The sequence below is a fragment of the Genypterus blacodes genome, unplaced genomic scaffold, assembly GCF_046128005.1.
Source record: "Genypterus blacodes isolate CSIRO-AG114 ecotype Tasmania unplaced genomic scaffold, CSIRO-AGI_Gbla_v1 ptg000348l_1, whole genome shotgun sequence".
Classification (NCBI taxonomy): domain Eukaryota; kingdom Metazoa; phylum Chordata; class Actinopteri; order Ophidiiformes; family Ophidiidae; genus Genypterus; species Genypterus blacodes.
In genome coordinates this window covers 1,080,282-1,105,858 of record NW_027467132.1, presented here as the reverse complement: position 1 = coordinate 1,105,858, position 25,577 = coordinate 1,080,282, and the positions used below count along the sequence as shown (strand labels likewise).

The window sequence follows — 25,577 nt, the reverse complement described above, 5'->3', positions numbered from 1 at the left end:
GAGCACTCAGTGGACAACCTTTAATAATGTACACCTGAGGAAAGCTATGATGAGAAATAATTGTCACTTGCGACTGCACGAATGTTTGAATTTTTACAATATTCTGCATATTCTCTTATATTTCCTCAAACGGTATTTATTATATAATATTCTGATTAAATTGTTATATTGGCACTGTGGAATATTGTCACGTTGCCATATCAGTTTTGTAAGTATTCATTCAGGACTCATTGCCCTGTTTGTAATGCTTCAGTGGATAAATGAGAACAACAAAGCTTGTTTTTTCTTTACAACCTTAAGAGGATATGTTAAACTCCTTTCCATCATCTCATTTTAATCTAGTGGTCTACTTTAAAACCATTGCAACAAAGATGGCAAAACTGTATTCTACATGCAGTGGAAACATGACATTTTATGTACTGTCTCTTTAAGACACCCTCCTCTAAATCCTGCTCTGTTTTGATTTGTCAGCTGTGAGATTGAGGCTGTTAAATTTAGGTTGTTAAATCTGAGGTTCACACACCCCAGCTCCCTATTCCAATACACTATGAAATAAGGATCATAAACAAAAGCTGCGTTGTCCCTTAAATTCAAAAACATAGACCCACTAAAGCTGGTACAGTAAGACACTGCTCTGGTGTCCTGATTGTGGCCTGATTGGATTCAGGTCTGTGCTGGTGGCAGCCCCTACGGGGGTGAGAGGGAGGAGCCATGGGAGCAGGGACTCAGCTGCAACTCCTGCTGTGGAAGAACTGGACTGTCCGCAAGAGGCAAAGGGTAAAATCTATCTGTCTGTTGAAAACACGTATCCTGATGAGAGGCCAGGTTATCTGAAATACATCCAGGTATCATTCTTTGCCAATGACACTGTCTCATTTGCTTATAATGCTGTCAACAAAGTTTGATATCAATAAACCTAGTCTTTGTAATCTATACATATCTACCACATTGTCAAAACATTACTTCAGAACATCCTCTTTACTGAAAGCATCTTGCAGCCTCACACACTCTCTATCTCTGTAATGCTGATTGAAGCAGATGCTATTGATTGTAACATTACTATTATTGCACAATCTCCCTACATGACAGTTTGTCGTCTGTGAAGCTTTGACAGACATGTTTAAAGACACAGATATCCAAGACAGAGCAATACTAGCATAATAATAACCTGTTGCAGTTTTCAGTACGTTAGCTGTATTTGCTGGATGTCACTTTTTGGATTATGAGTCTAGATTTGTTATTTGTAAGCTTGGTTTTGTGTTTCTCCTCCAGGTGCGTTTCTTCATGGAGATCATGTGGCCTGTTATGCTCTTCATGGGACTGGTGTGGCTCAGACGAGTCAATCCACTGTACCGGCAACATGAATGTAAGCCACAGACTCTTACGCAAGCAACATTCCATCCAACTGTACAAGTACATATCGTGATATGTGATGCAAGTCAATAATGTCTTGTGCTAAAGAAACATTCCTGGTATTTCTTCTGACTCAGGCCACTTCCCCAACAAGGCCATGCCATCCGCAGGAGTCCTGCCATGGATCCAAGGAATCTTTTGCAATGCCAATAATCCCTGTTTTCAGTACCCCACCCGAGGAGAATCCCCTGGCCTGGTGTCCAACTACAACAACTCCATGTGAGCATCAGGGGGAAAGTGTGTGTTTGCTGGGCCAGAGGTGTTCAATCCATGTGGGACAATGGATCACAGATGAAAGGCCAGGGTTGTGAAATGAGCGAATGTGATGCAGGACTTTTAACTGATGTAGTTTCCAAATCTCTGTGTGTGATTGCATCTTGGTCCCAAAACTGTTGATTTGTCCTGTCCAAGATCTGTGTGTCCAGAGACGCAAATTCAAAAGAATGCGGCCTGTTTGCTCCTCAGATTGGCTCGGTTTTACTCCGATGCCCAGGAGCTTCTCCTCAGTGACCCAGAGCTTCTCCAGTTTGGTCGCCTCTGGAGGGAACTGACCGCCATGAATAACTTGATGGACACCCTGCGCTCCAAACCTGAACAGATTTCAGGTCAGTGCTGTTGGTTTCAGTTTACATAACACATCATTCCTGTGAGTATAATGGAGACTGCATATTGGTACAAATGTTGTAATGAAGTCTTTGAAGTGACAGGATTACATCACATGAGGTTGCGAAAGGCCCGTAACATAAGCTGCTTACTTTAGCCACAAGTGTGCTCTCTATCACGTCCACACATTTGAGAGACTTTATATATCACCAGCAGATAGATAAATAGAAAGATAGATAGATAGAAAGATAAATAGAGAGAAAGAAAGATAGATAGATTGATAGATAGGTAGAGAGATCTTTGTTGTTTCTAACAAAGTCCTGACAGCTTCGCCACAAGTCAGGGAGCAGAAGCTCACCTAAGTCGACCTAAGTGCCAGCCACACCTGCTCTTAGGAGCTTAGCAAAGTCGAGTTTCATTCATGCACAGACAAGCCATTGGAAATAACGACACAATCCAGAGGGGGGAGTGTTTGGCGATGTGGTAGCTATGTTACAACTTGGAGCGAATACAATATGCTTTGATTGATCCAACTCCTGTGCCTGAATGTGTCCAGCACAGTGGCTGTGGCTGTCACACACACTCAAACTCACTGACAGTTATAGTGGCAGAGCTTTAATTCATGTGAAGTTCCCCCTCTGTTTGTCTGTCAGGCCGGGGGGTAAAGGTGGAGACCATCTTAAAGGATGATGAGACTCTCACATCCTTCCTATTGAGAGACGTTCCTCTGAGTGAGTTTGTGGTGAATCAGCTGGTCAATGCCCTCATTAGGCCTGAGCAGGTACACACACACACACACACACACACACACACACACACACACACACACACACACACACACACACACACACACACACACACACACACACACACACACACACACACACACACTACCATTCTTATAACTACTATTATTTTTGTAACCTATATCACAATTATCTTTTTTTATGATATTCCTCTTTATGAAAGCTTTTTAAGTCTCTAATCTATATCAATCTCAATCATGCTCAAACTCTATCAAACTCTTCCCTGCTTCCTTTGTCTAAAACAAAGGAAAGTCCCTGTCTTCCTGAAAATATCCCGGCGGTCCTGAAAGGGCCATTGTTACGCTCTATGTTTACTCTTGTTTACCAGAATCAAATGACTCTGAATTACATCTGACGTACTGCCGTTGTTCCTCAAAGGTGTTGATCAAGGATTATTACCACACTGCTTGTATCGCTGTCAGAATGTAGAGATTACCGACACCTGTAAGCAGAGAACAGGAAGTATTCAACCAGTCATGACTTGTTGACCTGCTTCTCTGTTTTGGTGTCTGAGCCGTTGACAGCTTGTACTTCTGATTCAGCCGTATTAGTAATTCTGGCTGACAGACAATCACACGAACTCAGAGAGAGACAATATTTCCCTCTGGCAATCCTCACACACCCACACACACAACGATGCACTGTAAAAAAAGTGTTATTGGACAGAAAAACACATTTTAAGCTTGTATGTAGGTATTTCCTGGAACAGTAAACAGCAAATGATAGAAAATTTGACCACTAACTCCCTTTTGTATCCTTCCCTGGAATGTCTCAGGGATGTCCCATCACCCCAGCCTCAACCTGTCACTTCTGTCATTGTTCCAGTTTGCCTTTGGGGTCCCAGAGTTGCATCTAAAGGACATTGCCTGCAGCTCAACCCTGCTGGAGCGTTTCCTCATTTTCCCAAGTCGCCAAGGTTCCTATGCCGTCCGTACTGCCATGTGTGCCCTGACTCCTCAGCGGCTGCAGATCATCGAGAACAAATTCTACGCCAACATCGACTTTTTCAAGCTCCTTCGACTGGTCAGTGTTGGTTTATCCCAGGATTTAGACGCCTTGATGATCTCAAAAGACAACCAAACATAATCATAAGTATATACAGAGCAGAACCTTTAACTTCTTGAACGTGTGCCACTAAGAATCAGCTGACATGTGGCAATATGGGACTTTATTGGCTTTTGCAAACTAATTACTAAGCAGTTTAATGAAAGCAAACCTCTTTCAGCTACAGTACGTGACTAATAAGCTCAATATTTTGCTTGTTTAAAAATACATTTGTTCCATATGAAGCAACCAACTAAAGAAGAAATCATTATGAGTCTTTTATGACAACGTTTATGTTCACGTCTGAGATCACATCAGCCGCTTTATTACACAATAAATGTTCAAGGTATCATAAAAACTAAATCATTCTCTGGCTCTCTGACTCAAGCTATCTAAATGATTTTGTTTATATTCCAATGACAATAGTGACATGGCAAATACAGAAACAGAGACATTTGAAGGAAATTGAAATTAAGCTTTTTGTAATGGAGTTGAGAAATCTGTCCCTTGTTCTGTGAGGTTTAGATATTTGACTTCAGATCAGACATTTGTTCCTGGTATTAGATGTGACTCAATCCTTAGCAAGTGCACACAGGCCCGGACTATGTCATACAGTATTTAGGAGGAGACAGCCGCCAGTAGCTGAGTCATACGGCCAGGAGGGGTCAATCAAATGTCTGTTTAATAGAGAAGAAGCAATTTACACTCACTTCTAAATAGACAAGACTAAATACAACAGCAGCTACACACCCTGGCCACATCCTGGTGATTGGCAGTGAGAGAGAGACGTTGTGAAACACTCATAAGTAGCTGAGCAGGTGGACGTGACCTCTTTCAATAATAAGCTTAGTGAACATCCATTACTAATCACAGCACCGTGAAACATGAGCCACAACGTCTTCACACTCTCTGCTTTGTTGACGATGACGGGCACGTAGTCGTAGATCAGATCACAGATTGTCACCTGCATGATTTAATACATCCCGGAATACATCCTCCTTCCAGACATATCAGATCGTATGGAAGATCAATCATTCATGTCATCTAAGCCAACAGCTGTCTACTCTACTCCAGGCTCACTTTATGTTAATGTAGGTCGGCATTATAGTTTCATTCTCAAAAGCAATTAAAGATCTGGATCATAAGCTGCCTCCATTCAAGAATACACACACACACACACACACACACACACACACACACACACACACACACGCACACGCACGCGCTCGCGCACAGATAGGAAGGAATGTCCAACAGGAAGGATGTCTCTGCCTCTGACTGTTCTGTGTCTTGGCCTCGTGCTGCTTCCTGGACCCTCAGCTTATTGTGGAGGATCTGCGGTCAAACCTGCAGGTCCTCAGGAGAAACTGACTGCTTGTATGTTCAGGATGTGGGCTGTGCCTCCATCCAGCAGTACTCAGCACATTTAAAGTCCAGGTGTGGGGGAAACAAATCACCAAGTTTTACTTTTAGACAGTGTACTTAATCAAAATGCATGCTGGGTATTATTTGGGACCATTACCAGCGCTTACTGAAGAGAACAAACAACCTGTCGCCATGCAGGGGAGACATGTGCGACATCCTCTGTGACCGGAAGAATCTGGCTTTCATTTTGATACAGAACGATTCAATGTTTACGCTGAGTGACACTGAAATAAGCACGATAATATCCACCATAAAATAGTAACATGCAGTATTTGTGCTTTCTTTCTAGCTTCCTCTTGTTCTGGACAATCACTCTGAAGGCATTGACATACACCTCTGGGTACGGGTCGTCTCTGCTGCCTCGGAGAAGCTTGCAGAGGTACAGCACAGCACAGCACAGCTCAGTCCGTCCAACCCCAACTCAGCTCTATCCAAAAGTTCACCACCTGCTATTTTTAGTTCTCAGGAAACAGTCGCTTCCTCTTGTTTGAGTTTTTACGCAAACGCGGACAGAGGGGGGATATCATTGAGTGCGTATGAGGAAGGCTAAATTCAGCTCAGGCCTCTTTTGCCTCAACAACAGATACATCACCACGGAGACAACAGTGAGGCTGCAAGAACAAGTGAAACCTGCCACACTGAAGGTTAAGGAAAGGGGTTCAAACGTATGAGGGAGTGATCTGTTTTTGTCTTTCCCTGCGATCTCTGTGGGGAACATCAAGTAATGCATATGTTGCATCTGTCATGTTTCTGTATTTTAGGACCGTGGCTACATTTGGCACAATGAAGAGCCGTCTCCTTACTCAAACCCCCTCTGTCCATATCCAATGTCTTCTGTGTGTGTGAATTATTATGATATGTGATATATTAAATACACATATGCACACCTGTATCATTTATTCTCCTCAGTTGTTCCAGAGGAATAGTTCCAGGGAGCTTCTCCAGGTGGTGACTCCCCTGTTCCAGAACACTCTGTCCTTCAGGGAGCTGATGACTGCTGCCTCCAGCCTGGTATGTGGCTACTCTGAGGGGGCTTTCTCCAGAGTCGCCTCTTTCAACTGGTACGAGGATAACAACTACAAAGCTTTCCTGGGCATCAACAGCAACAGAGCGCAGGGCCGCTACACGTATGACAATAGCTCGAGTGAGTGGACCAAACACACACACGCACACTGTTCAGAGCCTTTACTGATATTTATTTATAGGAGTGTAGGAGTGTGGAGAAAAATAAGACATTATTTATTGCCATCATTAAGAACCAGAGATGTCTCAACTCAGCCAGTCTAGACTTTATGAATCATCTTAACTCCACAGAAATGGACATTAAAGTGTTGCTGTTTTGTGACATTTATACTTGTATACATTTGTGCACACCAGATGGTTTCTGCAATGATGTCATGAGAGAACTGGAGTCCAACCCGGTCAGCCGGATTGTGTGGAACTCCGTCAAGCCCATGCTGATGGGAAAGATCCTCTATGCTCCGGACTCACCTGCTGTCAGACTCATCATACAGAACGTAAGCAGCACCGGTCACCTCGTGTGTGCATTTAGAATAGTTTGAACTCTGACCCCTGGTAGTGCTGCACTGTGCAGGTTAAGACAAACAGGTTGAGAGGTTTTGAGGATTTGCCACGGTGCAGTATTGCAGATGCATTCAATGTCAGATAATCAGGTTTCCTCTTGTTATGTCCAGCTCTTTGTATCTGGATGTAGATGTGTGTGGGTCTAAACCTTTCGGGGAAGGGGGGGCAGCAGTCATGGATGGCTTGTTTGCAATGGAAGTACACAAGTGGGTCGGCTGTAGTGACTAGCACACAGTCCACTGGCGCCACGGCTTTCTATGTGTTATGTAAGCACCAGAGCTTGTCCTTAAAGACACGCGTGATCACACACATATACACAAAAACACACACACACACACTCATGTTTCCTCTTTCCCAGCCTTTTAAGCCTGCTTTGTTTGGCTCTTTCCTTTAGATTGGTATCTTAATGGCACAATGTAAAGAAATGAGCAAAGGGTTAATCTGTGACTTTACAGGAGCAAAAACACAGCGAGCGGATCTCATCCCTTAAACTCTGTCATACATGACTTCATTTCATAGGCAAACCCAGTGAAGCGTCGTGAATTCAAACATACATCCCTTTGCTTTACGTGAGTGTGGCTGCTCTCTCATCCTGCTACACAAACAATGGACAGACAAAGACGTCCAGCTCAAATATGTCACTCAGGTCCATTTGATGACTCCATACAGAGAACTAAGTACAGCAGTATAGATGTATAGATGTTTAATGTGGGTGTAAGATCTGAGTTGACGAGTAGATTGTATTTCTCCAATATAAGTGTAGGAATGAGGTTCACTTACTTAGAAAACAACTTAAATTATTGCATTTACAGATATATACTTATTAGTAAGTTAGTTGCAAGCTGGCTGGCCTCTTCCTGCTCAGATGCGGGATCCTTTGGCTTCCACATTGAGGCAAACTACCTGAGGAGACCCCCACCCACTTTGAATCGGCCCTTGGGGGAAATGAGGAAGCACTCACTTGTGGGAACCTGGCGGGGATTCACTGGGCCGGCTGAATGCGTTTGCCCAGTTGTCACCAACAGCCACCATTGTCACCCCTGCTCCATTGTCCCCATTGTCACCCAAAATCAGACACACAGAAGGGGAAGGCGTTTAATTGGGTGTACTCTTCAGGGCTTTCATCCCCCACTGCACATGACTGAATGCCAGAATGGCCAGCTTTGGGTATTTGCCACACAAAGCACTGTACCCACACACATCCAGGACTTTAAAGATAAGCGTGCAGTAAATATTTGACAATTTGGCATCGGGTGCATTTGTTTCACTGTTGCGGGTTATCTGAACAGTCCTGCGGGAATTCTTTGTGTGAGAATGTGTGTGTTGTCTTTGCAAAGCCTGTTTTCACAGGGATTTTAATGTGGGAATGGTATGTAGCAGGAGATTAGGAACACAGTGACACAGTGTGTACTTTAGTTTGTGAGTATTTTGTCCTGATGTCCTTACGTGTTGTAGGTCTGCACACAGTGTTTTCCCCACCAAGGCTATTTCCTCTATGTGTGTGTGAGTTTGTGTGTGTACTGGATGTTTTCATTTGTTTCTGAATGTGTGTGTGCACCTTGATATAGGCATGTATGGGCATGAGTGATAGTGTGTGTGTGTGTGCTTCTGATAATAATACCTTGTCCTGCTGATCTTGCCTCCCTCAATACGTGCGTGCACACACATACACACACTGTAGGCCAACACTACGTTTGAGGAACTGGAGAGGCTGAGGAGCATGGGGAAGGCCTGGGAGGAAGTGGCTCCTCAGATCTGGGCTTTCTTCCAAGAGGGAGTCCAAGTCAACATGATCCGGGTAGGACAACAACACTGTGCAACCAAGTCAATCAATACGTTTAAACATAAAACTGATGATCATCAGGTAGCTCTAAGTAATAACAATCAGAAATTAACATTATAGACATTTTAGCAAACAAACCGTCTTCATGCATCCAAGTTTGGAATTCTAATGAACAAAATTGACCCAAATATTTTCTGAAAATCTCTTAATGTGCAAGCAAACAAAAGGAATAATGTTGGGACGTTGTTTTCCTTAATTCTCCTTAATATTTCCCTTATTAATCCCCATAGTGAGATTATTGGGTTTGATCAATACTGCCACACTCAATCTGCCCATTATCCTGCATTCACATCTCCAGTCTGAATCCTAACTGTGCCACTCTTACATGTATGACGATGATCCGTCTTCTACTGGACCTCCAAAATAACATCCAGTACCCAACCTGCAGTTTTCCTTCCAGATGAAGTGATTGATGATGTTGTTTATTTGATCCCATGCCATTTCCACACTGATACATTTCCCTGGCGTCTGCAGAGTTCACATGCTGCCCAACGCTTCCTGCTTGAATATAAATCCTCATTGTATCAGAAGACACCGTATCTCTCTGTTCTCTATTCATTCCGCTCCTCTATGGCACTATAATTCCCTGTTATTTCCTTTTTCTGTCTCTCTCTATAAACACTATGTCCCTTGTTTACCTCCTGTGTGCTTAACTTTCTTTTTCGCCTCCATTTACTCTATTTATTCCCTTTGTCTAATTCCTATGGGGGGCAAATGGGATAAAGCTGTGAGGCGTTTGGTGCTTTGGAGCCTAAATTGTCTATCAGCCTTCTTTATATGTAATGTTTGCTTGTTTGTTCCAATACTGCCTGGCAACGTTTTCCATGGAAATATCTGTTGGTCTATCTGGATCAGATCCAAGATAAATAAAGGTTATTCCCCGTGCGATTGTATTTTAGGACACTATCCGCAACCCGTCGGTGATGGATTTCATTGACAGGAGTCTAGACGAGGCGCCGTTCTCCTCCAAACACATCCTCAACTTCCTGCACAACGGCGCAGTGGAGGACAGGCCGGCCGACACGCCTGACTTTGACTGGCGAGACATCTTCAACCTCACTGACCGGGTCGTCCAGATGCTCAACCAATACGGAGACGTGAGTCACACAGCCCAGTGCCCATCATTTCAACTTGTCTACCGTATGTTTACGTCTTAGGTTCTCCTGAATTGTGGGCCTAGGATTGTTTTTGCTGCTCGTTTTCTTCTTCTTCTCCCCCCTGGACACTGAGAACGGGTTTGTTTTTCCACATTCCGTTCTACCTGAAATGTCCAGTTCTAAGACAGGCCCATTCAGGATCTAATCCAATTGAATGCGGCCCCCTGTCATTTGTCGATTTCAATTCCCTGGATGCCTAAACACTTTTTTTTTGACTGAATACAACTCTTGATGCGATGTGAGCGTTTGCATAAGCTCAGCTGTCTCCGGGATCTGTAATTTGTCCCTCCATCCTGAGACATGGAATTCTACCCAGGTGGGCGAGAGCCAGGGCAAAACAAACTAGCTGTCGAGTTCCTTTTGTGCCGCTGCTGATGGAGGGTAAAGAAAAATAACTCACTGGACCTTCTCTTCTCTTCTATCTCCTCGCTCCCCACCAGAGCCCTCCACATTAGAGTGGGCCAAAGCATTTGGAACGCAGTTAAAATCACTCCGTTCCCCGCGGAGGCTAATCGGGATGAGAGGCCTATCGCACTGGGGGGTGACACTGGGGGGCACCTGGGGGCACGGCAGGGTGGATGGTTGCTGCTCTTTGTTTTTGTCCCAGTTGAAGCTTACAGCACTTGAGTGTGACAGAGAGAGTGGGAACGATTGAGGCCGATTAGCTACAGCTGTCACTCCAACCACTTTCCTTTATAAAGCGGCAACAATGAGTGTGGGCTTGATGGCTGGTTGGCTGCACGTTGGTGGCATGCATGCATATCACTCCACACAGTGGGGCTGTAGTGTTGGTAGGTGAATGCCTGGGCAAATAAAGGGTACTTGCTATGAATGCCAACTGTATATTGTCTATGAATGTGTGAGTGAATATGTGCTTGAAGAGTTGGGCGCATGTCTGAGTTTCTATGGCAAATTGTGTTGCTGTGTGTGTGTGTGTGTGCGCGAGGGGAGGTGGGCTGGGTTGGTATCTGCACATCGGAGTGGTAAATAGATGTTTTTAAGTGTTTCTGCCCTCTTGGATCAAGGGCCTCCCAGCTCGCATTGGGGTGTGTGTGTGTGTGTGTGCGTGTGTGTGTGTGTGTGTGTGTGTGTGTGTGTGTGTGTGTGTGTGTGTGTCTATCAAATTCACCTGAGATTCCTTTCAGACGATTAGAATGCAACTTAGAATCAAAGTTGGATTTCTTGGTGATGCTCAAACACAGAGCGTTGTCCAACTCATCAGCCAATCACAAATGAGTATACTTGGAGGTTTAAACTTAATAATATAACTTAAATGCCCTGTACTGATTTATTTTATTTCTGTTTTCAAGTTCACTTCATTCTGGCAGCACATATCACAGTTTTTGTTTCTAATTATCTGGCATTGTTTGCCTTCATTTGGCACGACGGTGCTGCCGTGTAATGAAATTCAAGAACCCGTCAAAAACAAGCACTTGCAAAATGCAGCTTGGGCTCAGGTTTGTTTGGTATCCAAGCAGCTTTCCTCCCCTCAGATCGCTCCATTTATTCAAACGTCTGCTTCTCTGTCGCTCATTCTCTCTCCCCCAGTGTGTGATCCTGGATAAATTCGTGGCTATGCCTAATGAGGATGCCGTGACTCATCGGGCCTTGGACCTGCTGGAGGACAGCAAGTTCTGGGCGGGCCTGGTCTTTGTTGACATGTATCCCTGGACTGCCAAGGTCCCACATCATGTTAAGTTCAAAATCCGTATGGATATCGATGCGGTGGAACGCACCAATAAGGTCAAAGACAGGTCAGGCTCAGCGTCTTTAAGGGGAAGTCATGGGGTTTAAGTCCTGCGTGAGACTAACCATGTGTGTGTTTGTCAGGTATTGGGACCCAGGGCCCAGAGCTGACCCCATGGATGACCTCCGCTATGTGTGGGGCGGCTTTGCTTACCTCCAGGACATAATAGAGCACGGGGTCATCAAGACTCAGACAGGCAAGGAGTGGCCTCTGGGGGTCTATCTGCAGCAGATGCCTTATCCGTGTTATGTGGACGATCTGTAAGGGACACACACACACACACACACACACACATGCACATACACACACACACGCACATGCACGATGAATGAACTTCATGAGGATTTCAGATGTCAACAATCAAGGCGGATTTGGTTTCACCTTGTCCTTGTCCTCTCCTCTTCCTCCTCTTCCTCCCCTTCCTCTCCCTTTCTCCAGCTTCATGCTGACACTAAACCGCTGCTTCCCGATCTTCATGGTGCTGGCCTGGGTCTACTCTGTGTCCATGACAGTCAAGAGCATTGTCCTGGAGAAGGAGCTGCGTCTGAAGGAGACCCTGAAGGCCATGGGCGTCACTAACGGGGTCATCTGGTCCACATGGTTCATCGACAGCTTCCTCATGATGGCCACCAGCACCGCCCTCCTCTCTGCCATCATCATGGTGAAGACGAATGACTCATTCTTTCATTCCTCCTCTGTGCACTGTGACTCAGACGTGTTGAGGCAGATGACAACTTTCTTAGGAATCGTTGGCGCCTCTGCATTCCAGCACACTACACACACACACAGACACACACACACACACACACACACACACACACACACACACACACACACACACACACACACACACACACACACACACACACACACACACACACACACACATATCACCAATTACATTGAATTTGACTTTGGCTTTAACTGAGCTACAAAATTGTCCTTTTATTTGAATTTTGAACCATAGTTCAGCTTTAACATGAGCTGCCAGATCCAGCTGTGATGCTAATGAGTCGTTTTAATGACTTTTTGAATGAGTAATTCATCATCATGACTCTGTGCAGATATAGTTTTACTATTAATCATTACAAGACCTTTTCTCTTCAATAATAAACTTTTTCACAGTGGCTTTATTGACTGGACGCTCATTAATCATTAATGGAACCGGAGCCTTGAATGCCATGACATCATGGGAATTATGTCAACCCGTTTGCATGACTGTACTAGTCAATAATTAACTCCTGGGCTTCTCTGTATTCTTCCCTGACTGGTTCAACCAGCAGATTAAGATGGTCTGTTTCGCCCCCTAGTGGAAGCTTTATGTAAAACAATACAAGTTTTTTTCTTTTTTACTGTAATAACTCAAAAGTCTGTCGGGCTGATTTTGTCTAAAAGGTGTAAGCTTGTATACAGAAATCTTGTCTTATAGAGTGATTTTTTTTGATTCCAAGCTACAAATTAGTATAGTAGGAATCTCTTGTTCTGATACAGTTTGTATTGTGTGGATCCTTTTCCTTAAGTATAATCCAGTGTTGTCTCTCTGTCTCTGGCCTGCAGGGAGGAAGGGTGCTGAACTACAGCAACCCCGTCATCCTCTTCCTCTTTCTGCTCAGCTTCACCACGGCAACCATCATGCAATGCTTCCTCCTCAGCGTCTTCTTCAACCAGGCCAACCTGGCGGCGGCCTGCTGCGGCATCATCTACTTCTCCCTCTACCTGCCCCACATCCTGTGCTTTGCCTGGCAGGAGCACATCACCAAAGACATGAAGATCCTGCTGGTGAGTGTCAGGGTTTAGCTTTGAGTAAGGGACTGTAGATTCAGACAAACATCTCAGTTTAACCTGCATGTCTTCCCCGGCTCAGAGTCTGCTGTCCCAGGTAGCTTTTGGCTTTGGGACGGAGTACCTGTCCCGCTATGAGGAGCAGGGCCTGGGCCTGCAGTGGGACAACATCCAGACCAGCCCTCTGGAGGGAGACGAGTTCTCCTTCCTCACCTCCATCTGCATGATGGCTCTGGACTCTGTGCTCTACGCCGTGCTGGCCTGGTACCTGGACAATGTCTTCCCAGGTCAGTGTGAGGACAGAATCACTTCACCCTGAACTACTCATGGAACTAATCGTATCTTTTTGCTCTCCATCATAGGACAGTATGGAATTGGGCGGCCATTTTACTTCCCCTTGATGCCCTGTTATTGGCTCAATACCGTGACTCCAATTTCAGGTAAACTGACATGTAGCTAAGTGTTGGAATGTTGTTGCTAGGGGAATAAGGTACAAGTCTCAGTCCTTAAACTGTTCTACTCTCTTCTCTTTCCCCTAAAGGAAACAGCACACCAGGGTTGGAGAAAAGAAGCTTTGATAACCTGGCAAATAAGGAGCAAGGAAAGGAGGAGACAAAACAAATTCAGGGGGAAAATGAGGGGAAACCCAAGACTGTTGAAGAAGCGGCCTCATGTGAACACCTGGGCCAGCGTGACAGACTGCAGAAGGACAGAGGGGCTGAGAGGGAGGAGGAGCAGGAGGAGGAGGAGGAGGAGGACGGTAGGAGAAGTTTGAATGATCATGGAGAGAATGAGATAAAAGAAAAGGAGCAACACACGGCTCTTTGTTGTTAGATTTTTATTCTTTCATTATGCTGTACTGGGCTTATGTAACACACACGCACGCACACACACACACACACGTTATATAGCCGCTTATTTCCAGAAGTTGATCTTTATTTTAAATGAGAAGAAATAACAATGAACAAGGTCAAATTCTCTCTCTCTCTGTCTCTCACACACACACACACACACACACACACACACACACACTGCCAGGTACATTCAGTGTGTGAGAACTCAGTGTCCTTGTGTGTGTTTGCACTCTCTGAAATATGTGAGAATGTCTCACTTTCATGCTGGGTTAATCAGTGATGAAGGTGTTGTCCTGACACCCTGTGACATTCCGAACCCCTGAGCTCACATGGAGCTTTTCTGTTTCATCAATTCCATAAGATTAAGATTAAGATTAAGAAACGTTATTCTTGTCATTTATGAGTGAGGCTAATTTGTTCGTATTAGTGAGAGATATTAAAGGCAGGTTGATCTGGAGTTATGTGTGCTTCTGCCTTGACTGTGTGCAGGTCAGCTTCTCTTTGAGGCAGAACCAGCTGACCTGGTGAAAGGTGTGTGTATCCAGGATCTGGTCAAGGTGTTTGGGGGCAGCTGCAGACCGGCGGTGGATGGCCTGAGCATCAGCTTCTACGAGGGCCAGATCACGGCCTTCCTGGGCCAGAATGGGGCTGGAAAGACCACCACCATGTACGTCACACACACTGTACTGTTCACACACACACACACACACACACACACACACACACACACACACACACACACACACACACACACACACACACACACACACACACACACACACACACAATCTATTCATGTATCCAGCTTCACTCCTGCCTCCATGTCTCCCTCAGGTCCATCCTCACCGGCATGTTCCCTCCCACATCTGGCACTGCCACCATTTACGGCAAGGACATCCGGACAGACATGGACACCATCCGTCTGTCCCTGGGCTTATGTCCTCAACACAACATCCTCTTCCAACAGTATGGAACTATAACACACACTCACATGTACATTATTATCATTGCGATGTGTTTTCTTAGCTGTGTCTTGTGTTCTTCGTCAGTATGACCGTAGCAGAGCACATCCTCTTCTACTCGCTGATGAAGGGCCGTCCCATAGCCGAGGCGGAGGAGGAGGTGGAGAACATGCTGCAGGATCTGGGTCTGCCCCATAAGAGAGATGAACTGACCCAGAACCTCTCAGGTCTGCTGCGTTATGTGTTCATTCAGGTCCTCATACAGCAGCCTACATGGAAACTTACAGTATAAGCTGTGTGTGTGTGTGTGTGTTGTGTGCTTGGTCATCCAGGGGGAATGCAGAGGAAGCTGTCGGTGGCCTCGGCGTTTGTGGGAGGGGCAAAGGTGGTGATCCTGGATGAGCCCACATCTGGAGTGGACCCCTATTCTAGACGCTCCATTTGGGATCTTCTGCTCAAATATCGTGCAGGTAAAAGTGACACCTGCTGGCCAAAAGGGGGTACAGCATGACAAGAACATGATAGTAGCAAACATGATCTAAATTAAAAGTGTGATGTCACCTTTCTCTTGCTCCCTCTCGGCAGGCCGCACAGTGATCATGTCCACCCACCATATGGACGAGGCTGACCTCCTCAGTGACCGGGTGGCCATCATCTCCCAGGGCCGCCTCTACTGCTGCGGCTCGCCCATCTTCCTTAAGAACTGCCTCGGCGCCGGCTTCTACCTCACCCTCGTCCGACGCATGAGAAGCGATACGCCTAAGGTACCACGCTCATGAATATGGAGCTCTCTGAGTGCTGTGTTAAGGTTTGAATGAGGAAAAGCACAGATTCATACAGACTATTGTGGATCTGTGATGTTTGTATTCTGCAGACCAGCTGTGACTGCACAGAGGATTGTTCCTGCAAATGCTCCAAGTGTTCACAGGGCAAAGAGGGCCAAGAGGAGAGCCAGGTCCCAGACAGACAGATGGATGGTAAGGTTGCTCCTCTCGCTCACTTTCAGAGATCAGTCACCTCCAATACCAACGAGACGATGGAAAGTAGTTATTCTCTCATGAAACTTAAGCAGTGGGACTTTCCAAAGTAGAACTCTGTGCACCGAGCGGCCAGATTGCAGCGTTTTAATGAGAAAATAGTGCCAAAACAAGATCTTGCTCTTGCATTAAATCATGTATAATAGCACCAAGCACTGCTGCTGGGGTTGAACCTGGATCTCTGAAAGTGCTCAGCTCCCTGGAGCCTGAAGTCATTGTGCTGCCTTCACTGACCAAGGCTGAATCAGTGCTGGTTTCTCCTGAAATGACCAAAAACGTTTACAATCAGGCGGCCAAACTACCACTGAAAAATAATGTCCCTGTGCTTCCTGTCAAGTCTGAGTCATCCTCCCAGTGGAGCTGCAAATCACACATCACACACACACACACACACACACACACACACACACACACACACACACACACACACACACACACACACAAACCTTATGGTGCAATTTAGTTTTGACTGTTTCCTGCTGTATTCTTCCATTACAGTTAAATTATAGTTGCTAAATTCTTCTGCTGCTCTAATATCACAGTCATTTTGCACAAACTCACACTACAACTAATTTGCTGCTGTGTTATATTCCTTTTATCTTTTAATTGACGTTCTTTCGTGTTGTAGTTTTGAGTTTTGAGAGTGAAAATCAGGGAAAGATGTGAGACGTGTCAGTAAGAAAGTTAATCATGACTAAATCCGCCTGGTTCCTCATTCCCAGGTAACGTGGAGCGGATCACAGCTCTGATCCGTCATCACGTGCCACAGGCCCAACTGATCGAGGTCATCGGCCAGGAGATGACTTTCCTGCTGCCGAACCGCGACTTCCAGCCCAGATCCTACGCCAGCCTCTTTAGGGAGCTGGAGGAAACCTTGACGGACATGGGCCTCAGCAGCTTCGGCGTGTCGGACACTTCGCTGGAGGAGGTGGGTGGCAAAGTGACGGAAGAGCCGGACTGAGCTGAGCGTTCAGTCATTTCCTGTCACTCACTTCCTGTTTCATGATGTTGTGTTTGTCTCTCTAGATTTTCCTCAAAGTCACTGCTGACGGGGAAGCAACCAAAAGAAAGTGTATGCAAGGTAAGAAAAGCAGCATAAAGGTTTTCTCAGACGTCCTTCCTCTCTTTGTTGAGATAAATAAATCTTCAGTCCCATCTGTTCCACCCTCTCCTCTCCCTCCACTCTTCTTCATGTGAACTGTGTACTTTGTCTTTGTCACTCTCTGCCTTTCTTAGAGAAGAAATCGTTCTGGCAGATTTCTCGAGCCAGTCTCTGTGGATTCAACAGAGTGGCAGTTGATATTGAGACGTCAAAAGGTGATAGAGGCTCTCAGGTTACAGCTCTGGAGAATTGCGGCCGATGTGATGAAAAAAACACCTCTGCAATATCAGAAATATAGGTTTTTATGTGGAAAATTGCGTTTATGTTTGGTGGAGTTTATCAGAAAACACAACAGAGAAGTTTCCATTAATTTAGTCATCAAAACCCAAAGAAAAACATCTGGCAGAAGTGTTTTTGATGCACAGAAAGCTTCATCCTGGCCGTTAAAACTAGTGCCAAATGTAGCTCCCTGATGTAGCGAGTTAGGCCAGCTTGGTTTATGTCTGATGCCTTCTGATCCGTGCAGAGACGACCACACACACACACACACACACACACACGCTTGGCTTGCCGGCTCGCCTCTTTCATCTGCAGCATTTGGATGCGCGACTTGACTCCGCGCTTTGTGTTCCAGAGGCAGACGGAGCTTTACACACCAATGGCCAGGACCCGTGCGTTTCCGCAGGAGGCAACCCAGGCCGAGGATCCTACCAGGTCAGGGGTCTGCGTCTGATCATCAAACAGCTCTTTGCTCTGCTGATCAAGAGGCTCCATCACACCACTCGCTCCTACAAAGACTTCTTTGCTCAGGTAACCTGCTCATGGCCACTGTGATGCAGGTGGCATCACCAGGCCGGGTCAGTCAGTCAGTCAGTCAGTCAGTCACATTTCTGTCTAATCTCTTAATCTCTCTAATCTCTCTATTAAAATAAAGAGACAATAGATCAAACTGACAATGGGCTGACAAACATTTGCATATTTTAGTTATTGAATGACATCATCTCATCATTTTCAGCAGCAATGTAATAACAAACACCAGGAGCACTAAACTCTTTGCTCCCATGTGTTATGTGATGTGTGATGATGTCGTTGCCTCTGGTAGATCGTGCTGCCTGCCAGTTTTGTCCTGCTGGCTTTGACGTTCACTCTGGTCGTTCCACCTTTCGGAGAGTATCCCAGTCTGACCCTCACTCCCTGGATGTACGGGCATCAGTACACCTTCTTCAGGTGAGCACAAGAGTCACCAAGGTCTTCTTCACTCAGCAGGAGTCGGTTATGTTTGTTTCATTTCATTTTATTGTCCATTTCAGTAACGAGCGTCCCATGGATGCTCAGATGAGATACTTTGGTGAGGTTCTGCTGAACAAGCCGGGCTTTGGCACTCGCTGCATGTTGGACGAGCCTCTGGAGTGAGTAACACACAAGCAAGCCTCATGTGTGTGTCGTGTGCTCTTGTGTTTAACTGTGTGGATCCGTGTGTGTGTGTCCCTCTTGTAGAGACTTCCCGTGTAACAACATCACGACAGAGTGGGAGATGCCGCTGGTCAACCCGGCGCTGATCGACATGCTGGCCGGCCCGGAGTGGAACACACTCACACACTCTCCAGACTGCCAGTGCAGCACAGCCAAGAAGCTCACCATGCTGCCTGTGTGTCCGGAGGGGGCCGGGGGGTTGCCACCTCCACAGGTGAGGAGGCGGGGCTCTGATATAGGATAGGGATTATAATAATACCTCCTCCAAGCAGCCTGTTTCTATACTTTTGTATGATCCTTGTGTTCCAGAGGATCCAAACGACAGGAGACGTTCTGATGGACCTTACAGGCAGGAACATATCAGACTATCTGGTGAAGACCTACCCCAGCCTCATCAGAACCAGGTCGGAGCCACGCCCTCTTTTACTACTTTACATTATTTGCGGTCTATTCTGCTAGCTTGTTTCAAGCTAATTTCTCCGATCTCTGCTTTTTCCAGCTTGAAGAGCAAATATTGGGTGAATGAACAAAGGTAATATCCTCTGTTTGGATTGTATTGATTAAAATACCTGCCTGTAACGGTTTTCTGTGATTGTGCGCCCTCCAGTGGCTGTAACAGGGAAGTACAGTTATAATGTTTTGAACCGTTCTTCCTCTGTGGTGTGCAGGTATGGAGGTATATCAGTGGGCGGGCTGCTTCCTGTGTTGGAACTGGAGCCAATGACCATCCGCGATGTAGCAGCTCAGTTAGGACGGCTGTTAAACGTTACCGGGGTAACCGTTCACCTTTATTCAGCAGAGTTTCTGTGTATGTCGTTGCCTGTGCATGTGTGTCAGCTCATCCTCTTGTGAGTTGTCTTGTAATCCTTCTCACAAATGTTCTGTTCTAGGGCAAATATTGTAAACAAACGCTGAAGGACATCGGGACGTTCCTCAGGTACATGGAGACGGAGAACAACGTCAAGGTGAGATGTTAGATCTGGACCAAATGACATTATTCATTTAAACAGTAATAGTAATAAGTTATTACTATTACTGTTTAAATGAATAATGTCAAAACACTGTTATTACTAATAACAGTGTTTTGACTCAATGTCCTCAAAGGTTTGGTACAACAACAAAGGCTGGCACGCCATGGTGTCGTTCATGAACGTGGCCAACAACGCCATCCTGCGAGCCAACCTGCCCAGAGGAGCTCACCTGGATGAATATGGAGTCACAGCCATCAACCATCCTCTCAACCTCACCAAGGAGCAGCTCTCTGAGGTCACCGTGTGAGTGCTTCCTCCTTCCTTCCTCCTCTCCTCTCCTGTGTACACCTCCGCCTTCTCACTTTCCTCTCTCCCTCAGTCTGACCACTTCGGTGGACGCGGTGGTGGCCATCTGCGTCATCTTCGCCATGTCCTTCGTCCCGGCCAGCTTCGTCCTCTACCTGATCCAGGAGAGAGTCACGCAGGCCAAGCACCTGCAGTTTGTCAGCGGTGTCAGTCCTGTGGTCTACTGGTGCTCCAACCTTCTGTGGGACATGGTAAACAAACCCGGCTGACCTCTGAGCCGCCTCACGCAGCTCCGGCACGTCAGGGCTGGGCTCAGAATGATACTTTCTTATTTTGTCCGCAGGTAAATTACTCCATCAGCGCAGCCATGGTGGTGGAGATCTTCATCTTTTTTGATAAGAAGTGCTACACCTCACCAGACAACATCCAGCCGCTCATCGCTCTGCTCATGCTCTATGGGTACGCTTGATTTGAGGACGATATAAATGAAGATGGACTCAAAACTGCATTCAGCTCTTGTTGTGTTTGTTTCTCAGATTAGGATTTGACCCAAACGTCCAATATTCCGTTGAAATTGATGAAGTTTTGATGGATTTTCTCTGTCAGGGTGAAATTTGATATCGTCTAACTTTACCCTTCCTGCTCACAATGACAAACTGATGTTTTGGTCCTGATCAGTGCTGACATTTGTCTCACACACGCGGACACACGGGTAGATTTTCAGGTTCCTCCTCCCTCTGCCTGCTATTTTTCATCGTCCGGGCTAAGTCGAGCTTCTGTCATCAGCAGATTGTTGTTACGCTCTCGTGGATCGGGTTTACGGCTCAGCTACTTGACACTCACCGCTACGTAGACGCATGGAAGCAGGCATGTGTGTAACCATGTGAAGGGCCGTGTTCAGCGTTACACCCGATAGATTGACGTCCCTGTGACAGCCGGGGCTTTGGACTGTAATCTGCTTTGATTTGGCGTCCGTCTTTGCTTTGTGTCATCATCTTTACTGTCTCTCTCTCTCTCTCACTCTGTCTCTCTGTCTCTCTGTCTCCCAGGTGGTCTGTGACACCCATGATGTACCCCATGTCCTACATATTCAATGTCCCCAGCACGGCGTACGTCTCCCTGTCGTGCATCAACCTCTTCATCGGCATCAACAGCAGCGCCATGACCTTCATCCTGGACCTGTTTGACAGCGCCTCAGTAAGACCCGGGTTAGGGTTAGAGTCACACACACATGGATCAATCTCTATCATCAGGCCCATTACCTTCAGGCCTTCTGATTCGTGTCTTGCATGTTTCTCTAGACTCTGTACAGGTGTAACCAGTATTTAAAGTCTTTGCTGCTCATCTTCCCTCATTACTGCCTGGGCCGAGGCCTCATCGACATGGCAATGAACCAGGCTGTGACTGATGTCTACGCTCGCTTTGGTAATTAGAAAAGCCCCTCAAGAAGACTAGAGTCCAATGCTGCAGTGTTGTTCTCTGATGCCTCTCATAGAATCTAATACACATGAATCATAAACAAGATCAAATCTAATTCCCTAAAGGAAACAGAGGCGCCCAGTCAGCAGCTTGTTCCTCATGACCCAGAGAGCTAAATTCCTCCAGCAGCAAAAACCTCCAACTGTCAGCAATCATCTCAGCACTCCAGCCTGAGCGCGGGGTCGTTGCCGGGAACCTGACACTTTACATTTGCTATCAAGCTCAGGCAACTGCAAAGCTGTAACATGCTGAACATAGCAAACGCTCAGCTGGAGATCCACCGCAAGACACAAGACACATATAGGAGAGGAGAGATGAAATATTAATAACCCTATAGTCACTCAGACGCACTGGCAATTGAGCTTTATATCTTTGTTTATCTGTTTATACAAAGTCTCTATTGGACCTCATTGGTTATGTGCATGGCTACTTCAGGTTTTGTCTGCAGAATTTATGTTTATTATTCAAAATTGGAACTCATTCAATACCACATACAGTAAAAAAGAAATAGTGAGTTTGAATGTAGCCGAGTGTCAGAGAAACAGCCGAGGCTCCTCCACAGCCGGCTGCTTTGAAAGAGTCAGAGACATGTGTGTTGTTTCTCTTCCCTCAGGTGAGGAGTACAGTCCAGACCCCTACAGCTGGAACTTCATTGGGAGAAACCTGTGTTGCATGGCCGTCGAGGGATTTGTCTATTTCTTCCTCAACATCCTCTTCCAGTACCGCTTCTTCCTAGGTCACTGGTAAGCCAAGCAGAGTTTGAATCAGGATGCAAACAGCAGCTGAGCCATCTGGCGGCGTGGAGGCGAGGGGCCGATGTGATGACACGAGGCCAAGTGGCACGTGTCAACATGTCCTAGGGGGAATCGGCTTTGAGAGCTCAGACCGAACGCAAAGTTTGGTTGATGATTTCTATCGCCAAACTGTAATTTAAGCCTAAAGTAAGTGTGAGAAATGGTGATCCATCATCCTCTGGCTGAACGGTCATTGGTGTGACTTTGAGCCGTTGATGCCCAGGTCTTGTTTGTTCAATATTCTTTAAAAGTTGAGTGAACTATCTCACAAAGATGATGTGACTGGGTTATCAACTCTCCCTGTTGTGGGAGGGATACAGGTTTATCTTAAGGTTGATCTTATAGATTGATTACCAGTGGATATGCAGATGTGTGCACTAATGATTGTAACTTTGTCAGGATGTCCGATTGCCAAAAGCCTCCAGTCACAGAGGAAGACGTGGACGTGGCTCTGGAGAGAGAGAGAATCTACAAAGGTGGACAAAGTGCTGATATTCTGCGCATCCGAGATCTGACCAAGGTGAGAGGGTTTGATACCACAACTCTTTATTTGTGGCCATATGGTGGCGCTGTCATGAACTTGCTCTTACTTTTTCTTCTGCCTGACTTTCCACCACAGACAGAACTGAAAGCTGAACTAACAAAACTGCCTGTGCCCCTTTTCTTCTTGTCTTTTCTTCCCAGACGTACACAGGGACACTGTTTCCTGCAGTGGACCAGATCTGTGTTGGCGTATCCCCTGGAGAGGTGTGTGTGTGTGTGTGTGTGTGTGTTTTGTTAGACTAACACTGCTTGAGTAAACACACTGGTCACTTTATCCTCCCTGTGTCTCATTTTGTCTCCTTCCTCTGCAGTGCTTTGGCCTCCTCGGGGTTAATGGAGCAGGGAAGACCACCACCTTTAAGATGCTGACTGGAGACATTGAAGTCACGTCTGGGGAGGCCTCAGTCGCAGGTCACAGGTTGGTAAAGTCATAATATTACAAATGGGAAAGGACTATAATGGCTGAAAGGGATGGAAGCTGATATTCTGTTCAGATATTCGGCCTGTTATGTTGCTGTTCAGTCAAATTTTGAGCGGTGAACCATTTCCGTTCCGTTTCCTCCCTCCAGCATTCTGACCAACATCCTGGATGTCCATCAGAACATGGGCTACTGTCCACAGTTTGCCGCCATAGACGAGCTCCTGACGGGCAGAGAGCATCTCCACCTGTACGCCCGCCTCAGAGGGGTGCCAGAGTCTGAGATCAGCAGGGTGAGGGGGAACAGAAGAGGATCAAAATGTCTGAGACTCTATAAACCCTCAGCAGATTAAGGAGGAAGACTGAACACTAAGAATGAAATTGAGCCACAGTTGAATGCATTAAAACTGAGTATAGGCAAACGGAGAATTGTCTGTAGATAAACTTTTCAAGTGTCCTGCTCTAATGAATAATTCTACAATATGAGGCACTTTGTCCTCTTTGTCCTCAGGTAGCAGAGTGGGCCATCAGGAACCTGGGGCTCTCTGAGGATGCAGGTGGAAGTGCAGGGACCTACAGCGGCGGCAACAAGAGGAAGCTCTCCACCGCCATCGCTATGATTGGCTGTCCTGCTCTGGTGCTGCTGGTGAGGTCACGGTTACATCACCTTGTTTGAGAAGTGGAAAAGATGACAAGTGCTTTAATGTCTCTTCTGGTTTCCTGTCAGGACGAGCCCACCACTGGCATGGACCCCCTCTCCAAACGTTTCCTCTGGAACTCCATCTTGAGCATCATCCAGGCCAGACGAGCCGTAGTCCTCACCTCACACAGGTCAGCTTCTGGGATATGAGCATGTACAAGCAAGTGTACATCTCTTACATGTCTCATTGCAATGCCTCACGATTCTCTAATCTCTCTCCACAGCATGGAGGAGTGTGAGGCCCTGTGCACACGCTTAGCCATCATGGTTAACGGCTCCTTCAAGTGTTTGGGCAGCATTCAACATCTCAAATACAAGTCAGTCATCTTGCTTTCATCTCTCTCTGACTATCATGAACCTTCTTTCACCCCTTAGTGTTTAATTTCCTGATGTCTTTTGCAGATTTGGCGACGGCTACTTGGTGACCATGAAGATCAGGGCAGCTAAGTCCGGCTGTGCCCCGGACCTGAACCCTGCAGAAGCCTTCATGGAGAACACCTTCCCCGGCTGCATCCAGAGGGAGAAGCACCACAACACTCTGCAGTACAAGATCTGCTCCTCCTCTCTGGCCAGGATCTTCCAGATGGTCCTGGCTAACAAGGACAAGCTCAACATAGAAGACTACTCAGTGTCACAGAGCACTCTGGACCAGGTAAAGGAAGGAGGGAAGCTATGGTGTTGGAATGAAACATTTTCTGTATGTTGCAGTCTTGCTTTTGGTATATTTTGGTTCATTCTAATGTTTCTGTGTCTCTTAGGTGTTTGTGAATTTTGCCAGACAGCAGTCCAGAGAGGACGACCCTCTGGTGCTGCACCCCAAAGCCGCCGGAGCAGAGGGGGACGTTAAGGTCCCGCCCGCAGAGCAAGCAAGGAGATGAACGCCTCGCCCTGATCCCACATCACGGATCAATGAATTCACAGGATGCAGCCCACGTGTGGCCATGGCAACGGCTCCATCTCTGGAGGGTTGAAAGCCGGTGCGCTCAGTCTGAACCTGCAAATGCTTGATTCTACTTCTTTACACAGGGTTAGAAGACTGTGACTTTGGAAGCTGTGGAGCATTTATGTGCCTGCTGTGTGTTCCACTGCTCCAGATTTTGTTCTGATCACCTTGTTTGCCTTCCAAGATCTATTTGATTTGGATCAGTGGTAAAGTATAAGCTTGTTATAGGAGCTTAATCTGCATAGAGGTTTGAATCTGCTTCAAATGCCAAGTAAGAGCGTTGTTTTCTGGCCTTCTTTAGGTAAATAAGCACACTGAGTTGTGTAGTTTAGCACTTTATTGATGCTGCATTGACTGAAACATCACTTTTTTTACTAAGACTTTTGGCACAGGTTAATGTCTTTTAGTGCAATATAACACACTGTTACAAAACACTGCTGTTATGAAGTTCATCACTATGGTGTTGATATGCCACTCATGTCTGGTTGGGCTTTAACGTGTGTATGCATATGGCTCAGATGGCCAAGGAAGCTGTGTCAGTAGAGGAGTTAGACATGAAAGTAAAGATTCTGAGAGAAGCATCATTTTAAA

At 46.1% G+C, this 25,577-nt stretch overlaps 1 protein-coding gene across 1 annotated transcript; it reads left to right on the top strand.

Moving 5' to 3' along the window:
• Positions 1–682: 682 nt before the first annotated feature.
• abca4a (ATP-binding cassette, sub-family A (ABC1), member 4a) lies at positions 683–25,352 on the top strand. The gene is made up of 49 exons (XM_076138089.1): positions 683–777; positions 1,273–1,366; positions 1,491–1,632; positions 1,879–2,018; positions 2,670–2,797; positions 3,648–3,845; positions 5,581–5,670; positions 6,201–6,435; positions 6,669–6,808; positions 8,557–8,673; positions 9,618–9,815; positions 11,424–11,629; positions 11,706–11,882; positions 12,061–12,283; positions 13,180–13,401; positions 13,487–13,691; positions 13,767–13,844; positions 13,946–14,164; positions 14,748–14,925; positions 15,093–15,224; positions 15,308–15,447; positions 15,553–15,690; positions 15,806–15,984; positions 16,095–16,197; positions 16,980–17,185; positions 17,284–17,338; positions 17,994–18,169; positions 18,462–18,586; positions 18,670–18,768; positions 18,857–19,046; positions 19,142–19,236; positions 19,332–19,364; positions 19,501–19,606; positions 19,723–19,797; positions 19,937–20,106; positions 20,183–20,360; positions 20,453–20,568; positions 21,159–21,306; positions 21,411–21,534; positions 22,202–22,331; positions 22,782–22,902; positions 23,067–23,129; positions 23,237–23,343; positions 23,495–23,636; positions 23,855–23,989; positions 24,071–24,174; positions 24,268–24,360; positions 24,446–24,695; positions 24,802–25,352. The coding sequence occupies exons 1-49, from the start codon at positions 712–714 to the stop codon at positions 24,919–24,921; spliced, it is 6,909 nt and encodes a 2,302-aa protein (XP_075994204.1). The 5' UTR covers positions 683–711; the 3' UTR covers positions 24,922–25,352.
• Positions 25,353–25,577: the final 225 nt, after the last annotated feature.